Source organism: Zingiber officinale, chromosome 1A (genome assembly GCF_018446385.1).
Source record: "Zingiber officinale cultivar Zhangliang chromosome 1A, Zo_v1.1, whole genome shotgun sequence".
NCBI classification, from domain to species: Eukaryota; Viridiplantae; Streptophyta; class Magnoliopsida; order Zingiberales; family Zingiberaceae; genus Zingiber; species Zingiber officinale.
In genome coordinates this window covers 12,128,206-12,143,252 of record NC_055987.1, presented here as the reverse complement: position 1 = coordinate 12,143,252, position 15,047 = coordinate 12,128,206, and the positions used below count along the sequence as shown (strand labels likewise).

Genomic DNA, 15,047 nt, shown 5'->3' with positions numbered 1-15,047 from the left:
GTTCCGCCGATTATCTCTAGCCCGACTGGACACGAGCTCCGGTCGACTCGGTACTCGTTTGGTCAATTATGCATCATCTGATATTCTTTCTATATAACCCGTCCAGATGAGCAATCTGCTCCGATGAACCTGTTGGCCGATCGGACCCTTTAAGCTCGATTAGCGGCTAAAGTCGACCTCTGCTTGACCCACTTTTAGTGAGCTCGTTGATTTCCTGACGTTAACTATCTTAACTTTACTCTCCATATTAACCTTAACTTTAACCTCTACATCAAATACTATCTCCACCCTTGACCCGTACTTGGTCCTCCTTATCATGACATCAATAATTATTTGTTAGGGAGCAATTTCTGAGAGTGCATAATTTAAAGAAAAAAATTACTCCCATCGTCCAATTATTTGTAGGGATGGATGCAACAAAGCTGTTAGATGTATTTATCATCCACGTTGTATCTTCGCTGTCACGATCTTCGTTCTTCTTCTTCACTAGCTGCCAAGAAAAAGCAACCAAACTAACGTGATCAGCTGACTAACTAGTTACTTTTGAGTTCCTACAGGACGTCTGTGGTTCACCAAAATGTGGCATAAAGCTGATGGACTCGTTCTCAGGGTTTGCCTCTGTCAGTCCGTTCTTAGTTAATATGACAAAAAATTAAATTATGAGCGACTACTCGTACTTTTAGTATAGTAGTTAACCTATGAAAAAAATATATTTGAATGCGTCGAGTTTCTATATCTTAATATCACATCTAGATTTCATAAAAAAAAATAATAATCTCAGTTAGTCTCATTGATTATTTCTGGGATGATCGGTCCAGTTTCACGGAAGTTTTCTACCGATCATCAAGATAAATCGAAAAATTCACACGGCGGCCAGTCCAGAAATCCAACATCTTTGATTACGTCCCTTATTTAAAAGAAAAATTTCTGTAAATACGTCGTAGCTGGGGGTTAAAATCGCGGATGTCTAGATGATAATCTGGATATCTTATCACGGTACCATGACAACCTAGATTTCACGAATGAGACATTATAGTTAGTTGTCATTCAGGATGAGATTGTCTATTAATTGTATAATTTATATTCTTTTTAAACAAAAAGAGTTTGAGTAAATGGAAAACTGGAACTAAAATTATTGAAGCTATCAGATTAATGTACACATGACTATTTCATTGATGAAAGAAGATAATAAGAATATTTTTTTACCTCAAATTCTTGACGTACAGTTTGAGAACAAGATAGTTGATTGATTACTGTCTACAGAAGATGGATGAACAAATGTTACCCCTCTCTATCTTTGTGAGTGTGTGTTTTTTTTTTGCTTTTTTCTTTTAAATATTCTTTGTCTGCAATCTGCTTTGGATTCTTTCCTGAAAATAGGACTCCAACGACTCCATCGAGTCTGCGTGTCAGGAATCTGAAAAAGGAGGAGGATGTGTGGGAGGCACTTTAATTTACAGCACCGACTATACTCTGACATGGATCATCGACAATTGTCGAAAAGGAGACATTGAAAGGGAATTCCTCGGCCTATTACTTTGGTTCATCAGCACTTTGCACCATCGACAAAAATCAAATAAAAAAAAATGCTGCATGTTATCTAACCTGATATAGTTTTATAACACCGCAAGTGATGCTCAACTGCATACTCACCAAATGCTTTTGTTCCAGACCAACGACAATCTAGTTAGTATATTATAACTTTACAGTAAGAAACATGTTAGGGAAGGGACAGTTGATATTTTATCAAAGATCATCTCTGAGTCGTTTAATATCTCTTGATGCAACTTAAAATTTTGACCGAAGGCCGGCCGAAGGCGGTCCGGAGGGCACATTCCAGCCACCTCAAGTTTCTTCTACGAGGATCTGATTAGCTATTCCTCCAAAGCAGCTCTTGGTCTCGTTAGCCATCAAGCAGATGTTCCTTTGTGCAATGTTCGATCACAAATCTTTGCACATATGGGGACGGCAACAACAGTTTTCCACGTATCTCCATTTCTAGCTCTCTGCATACATCAAAGAGCAAGTCAATAGATATAGCTAGTATGGAATCAAAAGAGAAACATAGTTTGCTAACAAAACAAATACGAGGGACAAATCAGTATTTACAGCAACAGAAGTTTCAATATAACATGTACGATTGTCGATTCGCATAGCAAGAGCTAAAGGTACTTTTGTTTTGCATCTGAAAAGCTGAGATTTAGCTTTTGGACTGTTTGGCATAATAGTTGGCTTATGTTATGATGCAGCAGCAAACATATACTTCAATGATGAATACCTATTTCAGTTGTATCATATCTATGTTCGTTGCATGTTTATCTATTATGAATTGGAACTCGTCAATCTGAAAACAGTCAACTAGATACCAAGAAATTTCTGAAAATTTGTCAACTAACTCCTAGTTTTTGACGAAAGGACAGGAGTTCAACTAACAAAAAGACTTCAAATAATAAGTTGTCTATTAACAGATGACAATGTGAAAATTAGCAAGTTCAGCTCCAAAACTTCATAGAAAAGAAAACTAAGCATTGTAGTAGTTGAAGTGAAAATTTCATAAATGCATAATACATACCTGAAACCATCAACACCTTCTACTGATGTTATAGGGCCTTGATCGTCTACTTCTAGTAGGAAGTAAACAAGCTTCCTCCGAATTCCTGCTAGAGGGATTCTTTCTCAGCTCATACTTAATGGCATAAAGATCTTCACATATTTCATGCCTTGAGAGAGATATAATTCCTGGCAATATATCCTTTTGAAAATCCCGTAGTCCCCTTCGTAGCTTACACCCTCTTATGACCTTCCTACCATCTTTGTCTATTTGTTTATCACAGACCAAGCTTCCATAATCTCTGATTTCCTTCAGCTTCAAAGTTACTGTCTCAAAAGAATCCTCAGAGGACTGAGGTTGATCCTTGCTTTCTTCAGATTCTGATTCAGTCTTCCTGTCACCAAGAAGATGATCCATGGTGTATTGATTCGTTAAAGAAAGAAGAGTCTTTGCTGCTGCAACAATATGATCATTCGATACCACTTGAGCTAGCTTTTGGTTCAAATAGACTTTAGATTGAGATCTATAGAAATGGCATGCTCTCTCCTCTATGTTGAAGGGTGCTTCACAGTCTTCAAAAGGTTGAGCTTTGTTGCTAGAAATATCTAATTCAGTTGCAGAATACTCAGAATTGGAGACAACTACCTTATTTGCTAAACTTCTGTTCTCTAATGCACATTCAAAGTGATTGATCTTGGCCACACTAGGGGACTCAGGTTCATCTTGTTGCTCTCCATGTGCGACTTTGGCATGACTTGATAAGGTATCTTCTTCGCTCTCTTCTTTTCGTGACATTTTCTCTTCCAAACCTCCTGTATTTGGTGGTAAATTGGTACTCTCAGCTGGTGCATGTAAGCAATTATTTTCCAAATAACTGCAGGAAACTGGAATCATAGTTCTGCTATCAGAAATAGTTGGCTGGTCCAACACTGAAAAAGTATGTCCTTTTCCATGTTTATGTAACTCTTCAAGTATTGGTCCATCTGAACTGTGCTGAGTTCCCATCTTGTTGGCTTTAGCAATACTTTCAACCGAGTTTTTGCAACATTCCTCGGGATTCCTGATGCTAGGTGTGAGAAATTCATTGTCTACACCTTTGTAATTTATATGATCAATGGCATTACTGCTTTGTACAGAAGTTTGTGCTGAAGAAAGATAAGAAATATTAAGATCATGATGCAATGAATTGGCAATCCTTTCCCTTGAATTTCTCAAATCAGGAGATACAAAACCAGGCTGCACTGTGCTGGTCGATCCTTTTGAGTAAATATTTGACACACTCAAATCAGCTCCATTGATAACAATTGTGGATCTTGTGGATGGCGAAGTAGATGCTTCCACAGTATTTACAAAACTATTAACAAAGTCATAATCTTGGGCTATGTTCAGGTCGATAAAAGTAAGTTTGTATTTTGATTGTTGCTTCTCAGTTGGTGAATTAACAGATTGAGGACCTCCATGTTCTAATCCTGACAGAAGAACTGATTAATACAGAGCAGAATGGCAGTTAATTATTGAAGAAAAGAAACTTCAACTGCCATTTAGAAGATGAAAATCCTTCTAGATGGCCATTAAAAACTTACAAACTATACATTTTCTGATTCCCAGCACATAAAATCAAGTAACTCCTTAAAAAATGATAATTAACTCCACAAAAGATTTGCCATGGCAAACATACCTTTCCAAAAAAGGTATGTTATAATATCTTTGACCTTCAAAGCAGATCATCATCAAAGTTTGCAAACACAAACAAAAAACATCAAATAGCAAGACCTTTTTTCCAGATAATTCTTTTCTTTCTCAAAAGAAATTAAAAAGGAATAGGGCATGAATTTTGAAGCTGGCAGGGTTGTTGCACCTAAAAATCATATCAAACCATATAAACTTTTTATAGATGACTACCAACAGAAATTTCCAAAGTTTTTATTCAAATTGAAGCTTTTGTGTAACATGGATTCTCAAACTTAGATTTGCATGTAGCAAATAATCAGGACATGGTACATAAAGCTGATAATAACATGTTTTAGACTACTGAAGTAAATACAAACTAACTAAAGAGAATAATCACATCTATCAAGAACTATCCTTCAACAGTACAGAGGAAAACAAAGGAAATGAAAGAGAAGAATGAACAGGAATAGTAAAGACTTCAAGAAAAAAGAGGAATCAATTTCAAGCATATATAGCAGTTCCTTTATGATATTATATCTATCCATCAGTTTGTGAATTTGACTTACAATACTATTTTGATCCCACCAAATTCAACTGAAATTCACCTCCTATAGTGGATTTGGATAGACAAGATGAACTAAAAACGGTTATTTAACCTTCACCAAAATTCTGCAAGAACTTTTGCCACCGCAACTAGTCAGTAGGCTATGGTAGCTTATCAATGATATAAGACTTTGCTCCTTTAAGTTGGTGACGGATTTGGCATGAAAAATTTTAAACAAGGTCAAACAGAGAATGAACATAGTTTCAGTGCCCAGCTACATCTAGAATGAGTGTCATATGAAAGAGGAATAATAAGAGATGATATCTATCTAGCCTCGCAATGCCAGCTCTAGTCATTCTTTAATACAACTAGTTCAAATTTAATCCTGTATCATATTAATGAGCCATAAATTACATCATACCATTTACATTTATAAAGCTTATCTACAAGCCACCAAATTCATTATAATAACTCACCTGTATCTGAATCAATGAATTTATTGTTTCTCCATTTTTCAGCCAAATTTTCTGAATGTGCATACTTCTCCAATGGCCTATGACCAGACTCATTCAGCATTCTAATTTCCATAGATGGGATATCAGAAGCAGTAGATTTAGGATGAGCCTTTTTCTTATCAGTATATTCTACCACTTTCACATCTGATGCCTTATTGACCGTAGCTTCTGTAGAAATGAAGTTGACTTTGAAATGACCTGTAGCCAAAGCATATTGATAGAGCCCAGACCTAGTTTCTTCAGTGGATGCATTCACAATTTCATCAGCAGAATCGCTAACAAACTCAATTGAATCTACCTGCACGAAGGAATCCAATGAGATATAATAGGTTAAAGTCAGCATTTTACTAACTGATATCTTAGAAAAGTTGTTGCGAATATGTGTAGATGTCACAGCCAGCAGCTCTCACCGCAGGCACCTCCTCGTGAACTGAAGTGGACACAGTTTGTCTCCAGCTAACCTCGTTCATCAATCTTTTCTGAATCCAATAGAGGCGATGAAGCTCCCTCACCTAGAAATCGAAAATCCACACAACCGTCCATGATTTAACAATCAGCCAAAAAAGGATTCCAGTGAAATTCAAAGTAAAGATAACAAAAGAAACTAATTCTCGAAAGAATACTGAAATCCTATGTATATATATACGCCCATAAAAGTTAGTAAAAAAAAAACCTGATGCTTGAAGAGGATCTCGTGCTGAACCATGGCGTACTTCAATCCCTCCTTCAAGTGTTCTTCGTACTCCGGGGCCGGCGTGAGGTTTAGGTTCAAATCTCCTCTTGACGCCATGGCCGTAATGTCACCGATGCTTACTCCTCGACGCCTGACGAACCGCCTCTCACGTAACCTAAACACAAAATACCACGCACGCGAATCAAACAACATACTTTTGACATGCCATTCTTGAAACAAAGCTCGAAGCCACCGACCACCGAAGGAGTCAAAGAACATTCTCATAAGAATCGGATTACAGAACTAGAAATTTAAATTTGGGAGGAAATAAAAGAATCGGAAATCAAGCTAGTGGTGCCTTTCTTCCCCTTTTCGATTGCCATCCTTACCCTTTTCTTTCTCGCTCAACTCCCTCGGCAGCTTCTGCTCATTCTTGATGTCACTGCCAAAAGCAACTGCAACGGACAGAAACAATACATACAGGAGGAGCGAGAGCGGATGGACAAGCTGGTCCGGCAGCGATCTCGCCCCCAGGCCCAGCTACTACCGTTGTTCTCGCTGCAGTTCCACTTCCATCCCAGAGCCTAGAGACTAGAGAGAGAGGGGGGGAGGGTTTTGTCCCCTCGGTGAAACAGTGCGACAGCGACTTGGCCCGTCGTCCCTTGTCGTCTGCACACCCCGACCCCGCCCCGAGCGGCCCTTCCTCGCGGGATCGGGAGTGGGATCAGGATCGACTCCTGCTGATCGTGCTACCGCTGCTGCTCCTGATCTCGAGGGGGAGGGCGAAGCATCTCGTCGCTGGGCTCGGAATTACAACCAGCGTTGTTCTTTCGCAATCTCACTCAATGACTCAAAAAAGAGTGAAAGGGACAATCGTACCTTCAAACACATTTGTTTTCTTCTTTATTCGGCGATCGATGTTATTGTTTAGACACAAGGAAAAAAACAAGTGAAAAAAAGGGTTGCGATTTTAAGATTCTTCCAATTATTCGTCGCAAACAGCGCGGATAATCACATTTAGTTTAATACCAATCGAGCCCGAATTCCACAGACACGGCTCTCCTCGAGCCACACGATCTGACAACGATTCGGATTTAAGACCGACAGAACTCTACTCGCCGAAAGATTGGCAATGGATTTCACCGTCATCGTCAAATCGTTTCTTTGTGCATTCGACGAATCACGAAATGACAACGTAAAATATCGATGGGCCATCAAAACATTTATTCTCTTTGGCACCTTCTTCCCTCCCTCGATTAATCTTTAAAGTGATAACTCAGATCCATTAAAATTTACCATTGAGCATCTGGAAAATATTTAGAAGGACTATCCATCTTTTTAATATTTTTAGATTAATTATTCATTAAAAGAATTTATTTGTTAATTTATAAAATTTATAGAAATCTAGTGATATCCAAATTAGATTTTTATAGAGTTTTAAAAAATCATGTCATATTCAAACTTCACTTTTTAAAATTCTATGAAAATCTCTTGGTACCCAAAGATTCAATAGATTTTCATGAATGTTTTTTAAAAATCCTTGGATATAAATTTTAATTAATAAGAGCTCTCCAAAATACTTGGTACAATTTTAAAAATAAAATAAAAATTCTTCTCCTAATCCTTTTGATTTCTATAGACTTCAAATCGCTTTAATTTTTTTATAAATAAGTCTTTTCTCTTTCTACTCCTTAATTTTGATTATGTCTTTAATCTTAAAGGTCTTGTCCTGGTTCAACCTCTCGATGGTATGCATCAATCTCTCAGCATGCATTTCATGCGAAGCTAAGAGTCATCTAAAATATCGTTCTGTGACGTTATAACTTATAACGGCAAAAGAATGAATCAGAAAAACTGGAATGAAACAGCAATCACTTGCAGTCTTTTCTCTGACGGCGACTCACAGTTGCGAACTGTAGGCGGAGATTTTTTTCTCCGGTTGCTCGTGATGAGAAACAATGAGTGTCATCCGGTGAAACATGTGGTGCGCCGGGAAAGAGGAAAATAAATAGAAAAATTATTTGAGGCGGATTTGGACGACAACACTGTACGTATATGGAAGAGAAATTTGAGACAGTGGGTTTTAATATAAAATAGGTATTAATAAATCAAATTAATTCTCAACTTAATTAATAGATAATTTAATAAAGTCTAATGAAATTCGATCTAAAAATATTCTATAAAATTTATTAAATTTTAAAAATTCCTAAATAAATTTTATATATTTATATTTATTTATTTTAATAATATTATTACAAATCAAATTAATAATATTATTATTAATTTTATTACTAATCAAATTTATCAATTCAACATTTTATTAAAAGTTTGATCAAATTAAAAGATTGACCAACATTTTAGGTTAATTTGGATCAAAATTATAAATAAAAATATTTAAAATTATTATAATATTGTTGGATTTAAAATTATATTATTAAAGTTTTTTTTTAAAGTGAGACGTTATCTTCTCTAAGGGTATCAATTTGGGTGGGTTGGGTCGGATTGAATTTTTTTTTTAACCCAACCCGAACCCGAATTCAATCCGAAACTCCTAAACCTGAACTCGACCCGGATAACCCAAAAACTCAATTCAAAACGACTTTTTTTTAGCTATTTTTACTATAATTTTTCACTTTTATTTCAGTACTCCATCATTATCATACTAACATTGATATTAATATATATAAAAATATCTTAATTTTCAAAATAAAATTTGATTTAACCCTAAAAAATTGAATAAACCCTATATTTGGATTAATCCGAACTCGACCCGACCCAACCCGGAAATTTTCAACCCGAAAACCCTCCAACTTGAACTCGACCCGAACCCGAAAATGTCCAATCCGAACCTGCTTTTTTTCGGGTCGACTCAGGCTGGGTCATCAGGTCGGGTTCATTTTTGACACCCCTAATCTTCTCTTTGTTTTTAGCCAAAACAAGATAAAAGTATAAAAAGTTAAAAAATAATAATAATAATAAGACAAGTATGCTATTTATTATTTTATTAAAAAAATAAATTTAATTAGGTATTTTAGGTTTTGTTTGAAAATAAATATCGTGCGAGACTATGACCGCTTACGCTGTTCCAAGATTGAATACACCTCCTTAAATCCATAAGTTTCCGTGAAATTTACAAATATCTGTAAAAGTCTTGCAAAAAAGTCTATAGAACTCCATGAAATTCTTTTCACAACTATACGAGACTATAAAAGTCAATAAAAATCTATCAACTCTACAAAAGTCTATCATTAAAAAAAAGTCAATGAAAGTCATTCAATCTCTTGATTGAATACACCCCGTTAGATACTTAATAAACTAAAAAGATACACCGTTATTTGGGCTTCTTCACTCCATTCATATCTAAGCAAAGGGGATTAGACCACGCTATCATCGAATTATTATACCTAACTAAATTGTCAATTTTATATATATATATATATATATATATATATATATATATATAGCTCTGATAACCCTTGAGAAAAGAGGGAAATCGTCAATAATCAAGCCAACGGAGCCCTGGCGCAACTACTTTGATGATCAAATCAAAAATGGGTGGTGGCGCAAAGCAAATAGCAGTAAGTAGAAGGTAAGTAGAAAAAGAAGATGCGTAAATATGCATGTACACGTACCTGTGCTAGCGGAGAAAGACCCCCTTTTATAATGTCTCTCACAATTTTCACATTGATGATATATTATCTTGTAATGAATCAATCTGTCACATCATTATGCTTATACTACATTCATAATCACATTAGCATGTAGTGGCGTAAGTATCCGTGTATATAGATTTGATCCTCTAACAAAGTCGTGTGTTGTAGTAATGACCATAACTGGGATTTTGGATCTCAAGACCTCTTGGGGTGCTAGCTAGGTGGGCTTCTGACAAAGCCCAATTATGTATATGACCTAATTGGGTAGTAGCAATATCTCAAAGGAACCAGGGTTGTGGTAGCTTAGCAAGCCATCATTGACTCTTTGAAGGCCCCTCTGATCAGCCTGAACGACCAAGGGAGTGGGACAGAGAAGCGAGAAAATCATGTCAAAGCCGAGAATGAGGCCCACGGGAAATCTGCCCGACCAGAAAGGTAGATCGAGAGCGAGGGAGTTGAGTCCCTAGTGAATCTGATTCACGTTAGTAGTAGAGTCCATGAAGGACCTATCCGATCGACAGGGTCGATAAGGAATGAGGGAGTTGGGTCCCTAGTAAGTCTTGTTTAAACCGAGAATGAGGTTCACATGGAACCTATCCGATCAGCGGGCTAATCGGGGATAAGGGAGTTGGGTCCCTAGTAAGTCCGGTCTGAGCCATGAGTGAGGTCCACATGGAACTTGTTCAATCAGTCGGGCTAATCGGGGATGATGGAGTTGATCCCTTGTAAGTCTAGTTCGAACTAGGAGTGGGATTCATGTGGAACTTGTCCTATCTACAGAGCTAATGAGGAATGTGGGTCCTATAGGCCAACTGTTCAACTTTCTAACTCACGCGAACTTTGATCGCTACCTGTTGGATCGTGAAAGTCGATAGAGGGGGGTGAATATCGATCGAAAGATGAGTACGCAGTGAAAAAATGAAATCACAACGCTAACAAGAACCGTTTTACTTGGTTCGGAGCTTTCGTCGACTCCTACTCCAAGGCCCGCACTCGTCGAGTGCTTTCGCTGGGAAATTCACTAGCAATTCGGAAAAATTATTACAAGATGAAAGTACAAGAATGCTAAAAAAACAAAGTACCAACAACAATTAAGAAAACAAGAAACAACGCGTTGTCAGAGAAACTTCACGGCGTCGCAGGAGCACAACACGGTAGAGCAAGAGTTGGATGGCATTGTAGTGAGTTGCACTTTTCTCTAGGGCACACCCTCCTTATATAGGAGACTCCGGGCGCTCGGATCCCTTCCGGGCGCCTGGAGTGTGACGTAGCCCAGCCAACCATAGAGCTCCACGTGGTGATGCGATGAGGAGATAAAATTTGCACTCTGGGCGCTCGGACCTCCGGGCGCCAAGATCCCTTCCGGGCGCCCGGACTTCATTTTCCAGCAGCTTCAACTCCCTGTAAAAAAAAGTTAGTCCGAAGCATAATGCAAATTATATTACCTTGTAAAATAAAGTGTTAGCACAGTTATAATAATTAAACAGAGTATTAATTAGATTCGATCCCATCGAGATCGGAATCTAGTCAAGATCTCAACTTAGAGTTCTGAAATGGTTCTAAGTTGGATAGGCGCTGAAGTTCCCCTTCTGGGAACGCGTCCTCACAGTCAGTCCCCTCTAGTGACTTACATTAACTTACTTGCCAGATGTCCGGTCAGCCCTTCGATCCGTCTGAACTTCGTGTCAGACGTCCGGTCAGCCCTTCGACCCGTTTGGACTTCGTGCCAGACGTCCAGTCAGCCCTTCGACCCGTCTGGACTTCGTGCGAGATATCCGGTCAGCCCATCGACTTGTCTGGGCTTCTCCTGCACACTTGGTCAAAGCGTTAGATCACAATGAAACTAACTTAACCCACTTTGTCATTCATCAAAATCTGAGTTAGACCGTTAGTGATAACCACACCAACAATCTTCCTTTTTTTGATGCAATGACAACCTAGTTAAGTTAGTGAAAAAAATATGCAATAAATAAACACTTACAAGCACTTGCAAGCAATGATGTTAAGTTAGTCTTGTTTTATTTTTGGTAATTTCGTTGCTAACTAACTTAAACCTCCTAACCCTCCCCCTTTGACATTCATCAAAAAAGAACATAGGATAGATAATTTTTTAAGTTAAAATAATTTTTATTGGCTTGAGGGAGTTTAAAGTAGAAAATAATTAAGTTTTGAAAAATAGCTAACTTAGGTTGAAAATCAACTTAACTTTCAAAATAAGCTTGCAACCAGAAGACAAATTTAAAAACAATTTTCAAATATAAGTTGTATAGAGGCTAATTTTCAAATATACCTACTTTACAAACATAAGATTAATAAAGCCAAGTTTATAAAATTCAAGTTACAAATCTAATTTTCAAATCTAAGTTTGTGAAATCGTATTTTCAAAACTAGGTTTGTATATAAGTTTTTAAAAGTCAACTAGATTATAAAATCTAATTTTCAAAGACTTAGTTTTATAAAAACTAATTTTAAAAAATAGATTTATCAAATTAGATTTGCAAAAATAAGTTTATAAGGTTAGATTTAAAAAATAGAATAATGAAATATTTTTCAAAAAAATTTTCAAGGCGGAGAAAATAATTTTGGTACTAAGTATGAAAATAATTAATCCTCCCAACCTGACAGTATTTTAAAAAAACTATTAAAAATATTTGCAAAAAAAAATAAAGTAAGATTTTAAAAGTATATATATATATATATTTTAAAAATGAGGCATGACTTTCAAAAGAGATTTTAAAAAGAAGTTTGATAAGGAACAATTAAAAAAACTAAGAGATTTTAAAGAGAAGTTTTATGTAAATATTTTTTAAAAAAATTGATCATTTCCCTGAATTTATTACTCTCTCTCTCTTATTTTATTACTCCCCTGAATTTATTATTCTCCTTAATTTAATACTAAGCTTTGGGTATGTTAAATTTTGATAAATTTTTCTACCTAAGTGTTTTATGTGATTTAGATTTATTAACACTTATGTTTATAAAATTTATTATTTACATAATTATCTCTATATACTTATTATAATTGTTCATTTAAGTTTGACTAATCATTAATCAATAATACTAAAAATAATTAACATTAGATTTAGGTGTATTAAGTTAAATTTTAAAGTTAATTTTAATTTTAAGTTTTAGTTTAAGTTTAAGATGAATTAAGATACTGATCAATTCAACTAAGTTCTTAAATAAGGTTAGACTAACTAACTAAATTTTAATTATCATTATTTTTGTTAGATTAAGTTTAAAGTTTAGGTTAATTGAATTTTGATTAAAATGATTTTTTTTTTAAAAAAAATAATTTTAAGATAATTTTTAAAAGTATTCTTAAAATAATTTTTAAACATATAATAAGTTTTAAAAGTATTTTAAAGGATTTTTTAAAAATAATTTTAAAGGATTTTTAAAATAAATTTTATAAGATTTTTAAAATAGTTTTTTAAAAATATTTTTAAAAACATTTTAAAAGATTTTTTAAATAATTTTTAAAGGAATTTTTAAAATAATTTTTAAAAGATTTTTTAAAATAATATTTAAAAGATTTTTTAAAATAATTTTTTAAAATATTTTAAAAATATTTTTTAATGGATTTTTAAATTAATTTTTTGAATAATTTTTAAAATAATTTTAAAATAATTTTTAAAGATTTTTTAAAATAGATTTTAAGGATTTTTAAAAAGAATTTTTGAAACAATTTTAAAAATAATTTTTAAAAGATTTTTAAGTTAAAATAATTTTTAAAAGATTTTTAAGTTAAAATAATTTTTAAAATTTTTTAAGTTAAAATGATTTTTAAGATAGTTTTTAAGTTAAAATATTTTTTTTTAAAATAAAATAATTTTTATGTTTAAATAATTGTAAGTTAAAATAATTTTCAAAATAGTTTTTATGTTAAAATAATTTTTAAAATAGTTTTTTAAGTTAATTTTTTATTTTTTTTTTAAAATAGATTTTAAGTTAATTTTTACAACAATTTTTAAAATAGATTTTTACGTTAATTTTTAAGTAATTGTTTTTAAAAATATATTTTAAGTTAATTTTTAAATAATTTTTATCTTAAATTAATTTTTAAAATAATTTTTAAGATAAAATAATTTTTAATTTAAATTAATTAGATTTAATGTTATTTTATTTAATTAGATTTAAGTTAATTTTAATTAAATATAATTTAATTTTAATTAGATTTAAGCTAATTTTAATTAAATTTACTTTAATTTTTCTTAGATTTAATTTAATTTTAATTAGATTTAAGTTAATTTTAATTAAATTTACTTTAATTTTATTTAGATTTAAGTTAATTTTAATTAGATTTGCTTTAATTTTAATTGGATTTAATTTAATTTTAATTTGATATAATTTAATTAGATTTAATTTTAATTTTATTTAGCTTTAATTTAATTTTAATTAGATTTAATTTAATTTTAGTTAGATTTAATTTAATTAGATTTGGTTCGATTCGATTCGATTCGATTCGATTCGATTTGGATCGACTCGATTCGGTTTAGCTTGATTTGATTCTATTTGATTTGGTTCAATTCGATTTGATTCGATTTGGTTTGAAGTCCTTAGTTATCTCACTGATCTATGTTTTCAATCAGGAAAACTTATAATCTTTGTGAGATGAAGTTAAGTTCAATTTTTAGGGTTTGGTTTAAGTTTGTGTTAGATTCAAGTTTAGCTTTTGGCTCAACAAATAGACATTTTTTGGATAAACTTCTGGGCTATGGTGAGTCACTTGGATATCATTAGAGTAATCATGCCTTTGAGGTTTTCTAAATAGTCTTATCCACTGAACTTAATATAAAACTCTAGTCTAACTAGTTAGGATCCGTAAGGGGTAGCTTCGGTTAGTTCCACTAAGCCAAATGCACAAGGTCAAAGTCATATCTTCCTAGACATGTATAGACAGAGTTTCCCTAACGTACTATCATCCAAAACTTCACTAGTACCGTAGGTCAAGTTAAGCTTTTGTCCCTTTTTAAGCTAATCCTAATTACCCTGCCTGGTAGGTTACTTTTGATTACCCTGTCGGGTAGATTATTTTTGAAGGTGCCAAGTAGTTTGGAGCCTCCCCTAAATTATTGTTTTTTTTAAAGATTTTTATATAATTAAGATTAGTTTTAGTTAAGATTTAATGTTTAATTTGTAATTTAAATTTAAATTTTTAATTTTGAATTAATTAAATTTGTCAAATTGTCCTCCTTTAAAAATGTGTATTTAATATTTAAATTTTCTTTTAATTTTATTAAGTTAATTGAATTGTCTTTTAATAAATTATTGCTAATGTTTAAGCTTTTATTAGTTTTTAAATTCGAATTAATTAGATTGTTAGAATTATATTTCTTTAAAGATTTATCCTTTAACTTGTTATTAATTGTTAATTTCGAATTTTCTTTAATATTTAATTTTGAATTTGTTAAATTTGGTTTTGATTTTAATAGAATGT

The 15,047-nt window shown here is 33.3% G+C and overlaps 1 protein-coding gene across 4 annotated transcripts; it reads right to left on the bottom strand.

Annotated features, from left to right (window-relative positions):
- Nucleotides 1-1,577: 1,577 nt before the first annotated feature.
- LOC122019075 lies at nt 1,578-6,832 on the bottom strand. Of its 4 annotated transcripts, none has more exons than XM_042576585.1 (6): nt 6,344-6,832; nt 5,955-6,129; nt 5,692-5,793; nt 5,243-5,579; nt 2,573-4,032; nt 1,578-2,006 (listed from the first exon to the last, which is right to left on the bottom strand). In XM_042576585.1, the coding sequence occupies exons 2-5, from the start codon at nt 6,069-6,071 to the stop codon at nt 2,582-2,584; spliced, it is 2,007 nt and encodes a 668-aa protein (XP_042432519.1). In that variant the 5' UTR covers nt 6,072-6,129; nt 6,344-6,832; the 3' UTR covers nt 1,578-2,006; nt 2,573-2,581. The 4 variants fall into 4 exon arrangements, with proteins under 4 accessions (XP_042432519.1, XP_042432532.1, XP_042432538.1 ...); XM_042576598.1 differs by having other exon boundaries at nt 2,573-4,020; XM_042576604.1 differs by having other exon boundaries at nt 2,573-4,014.
- Nucleotides 6,833-15,047: the final 8,215 nt, after the last annotated feature.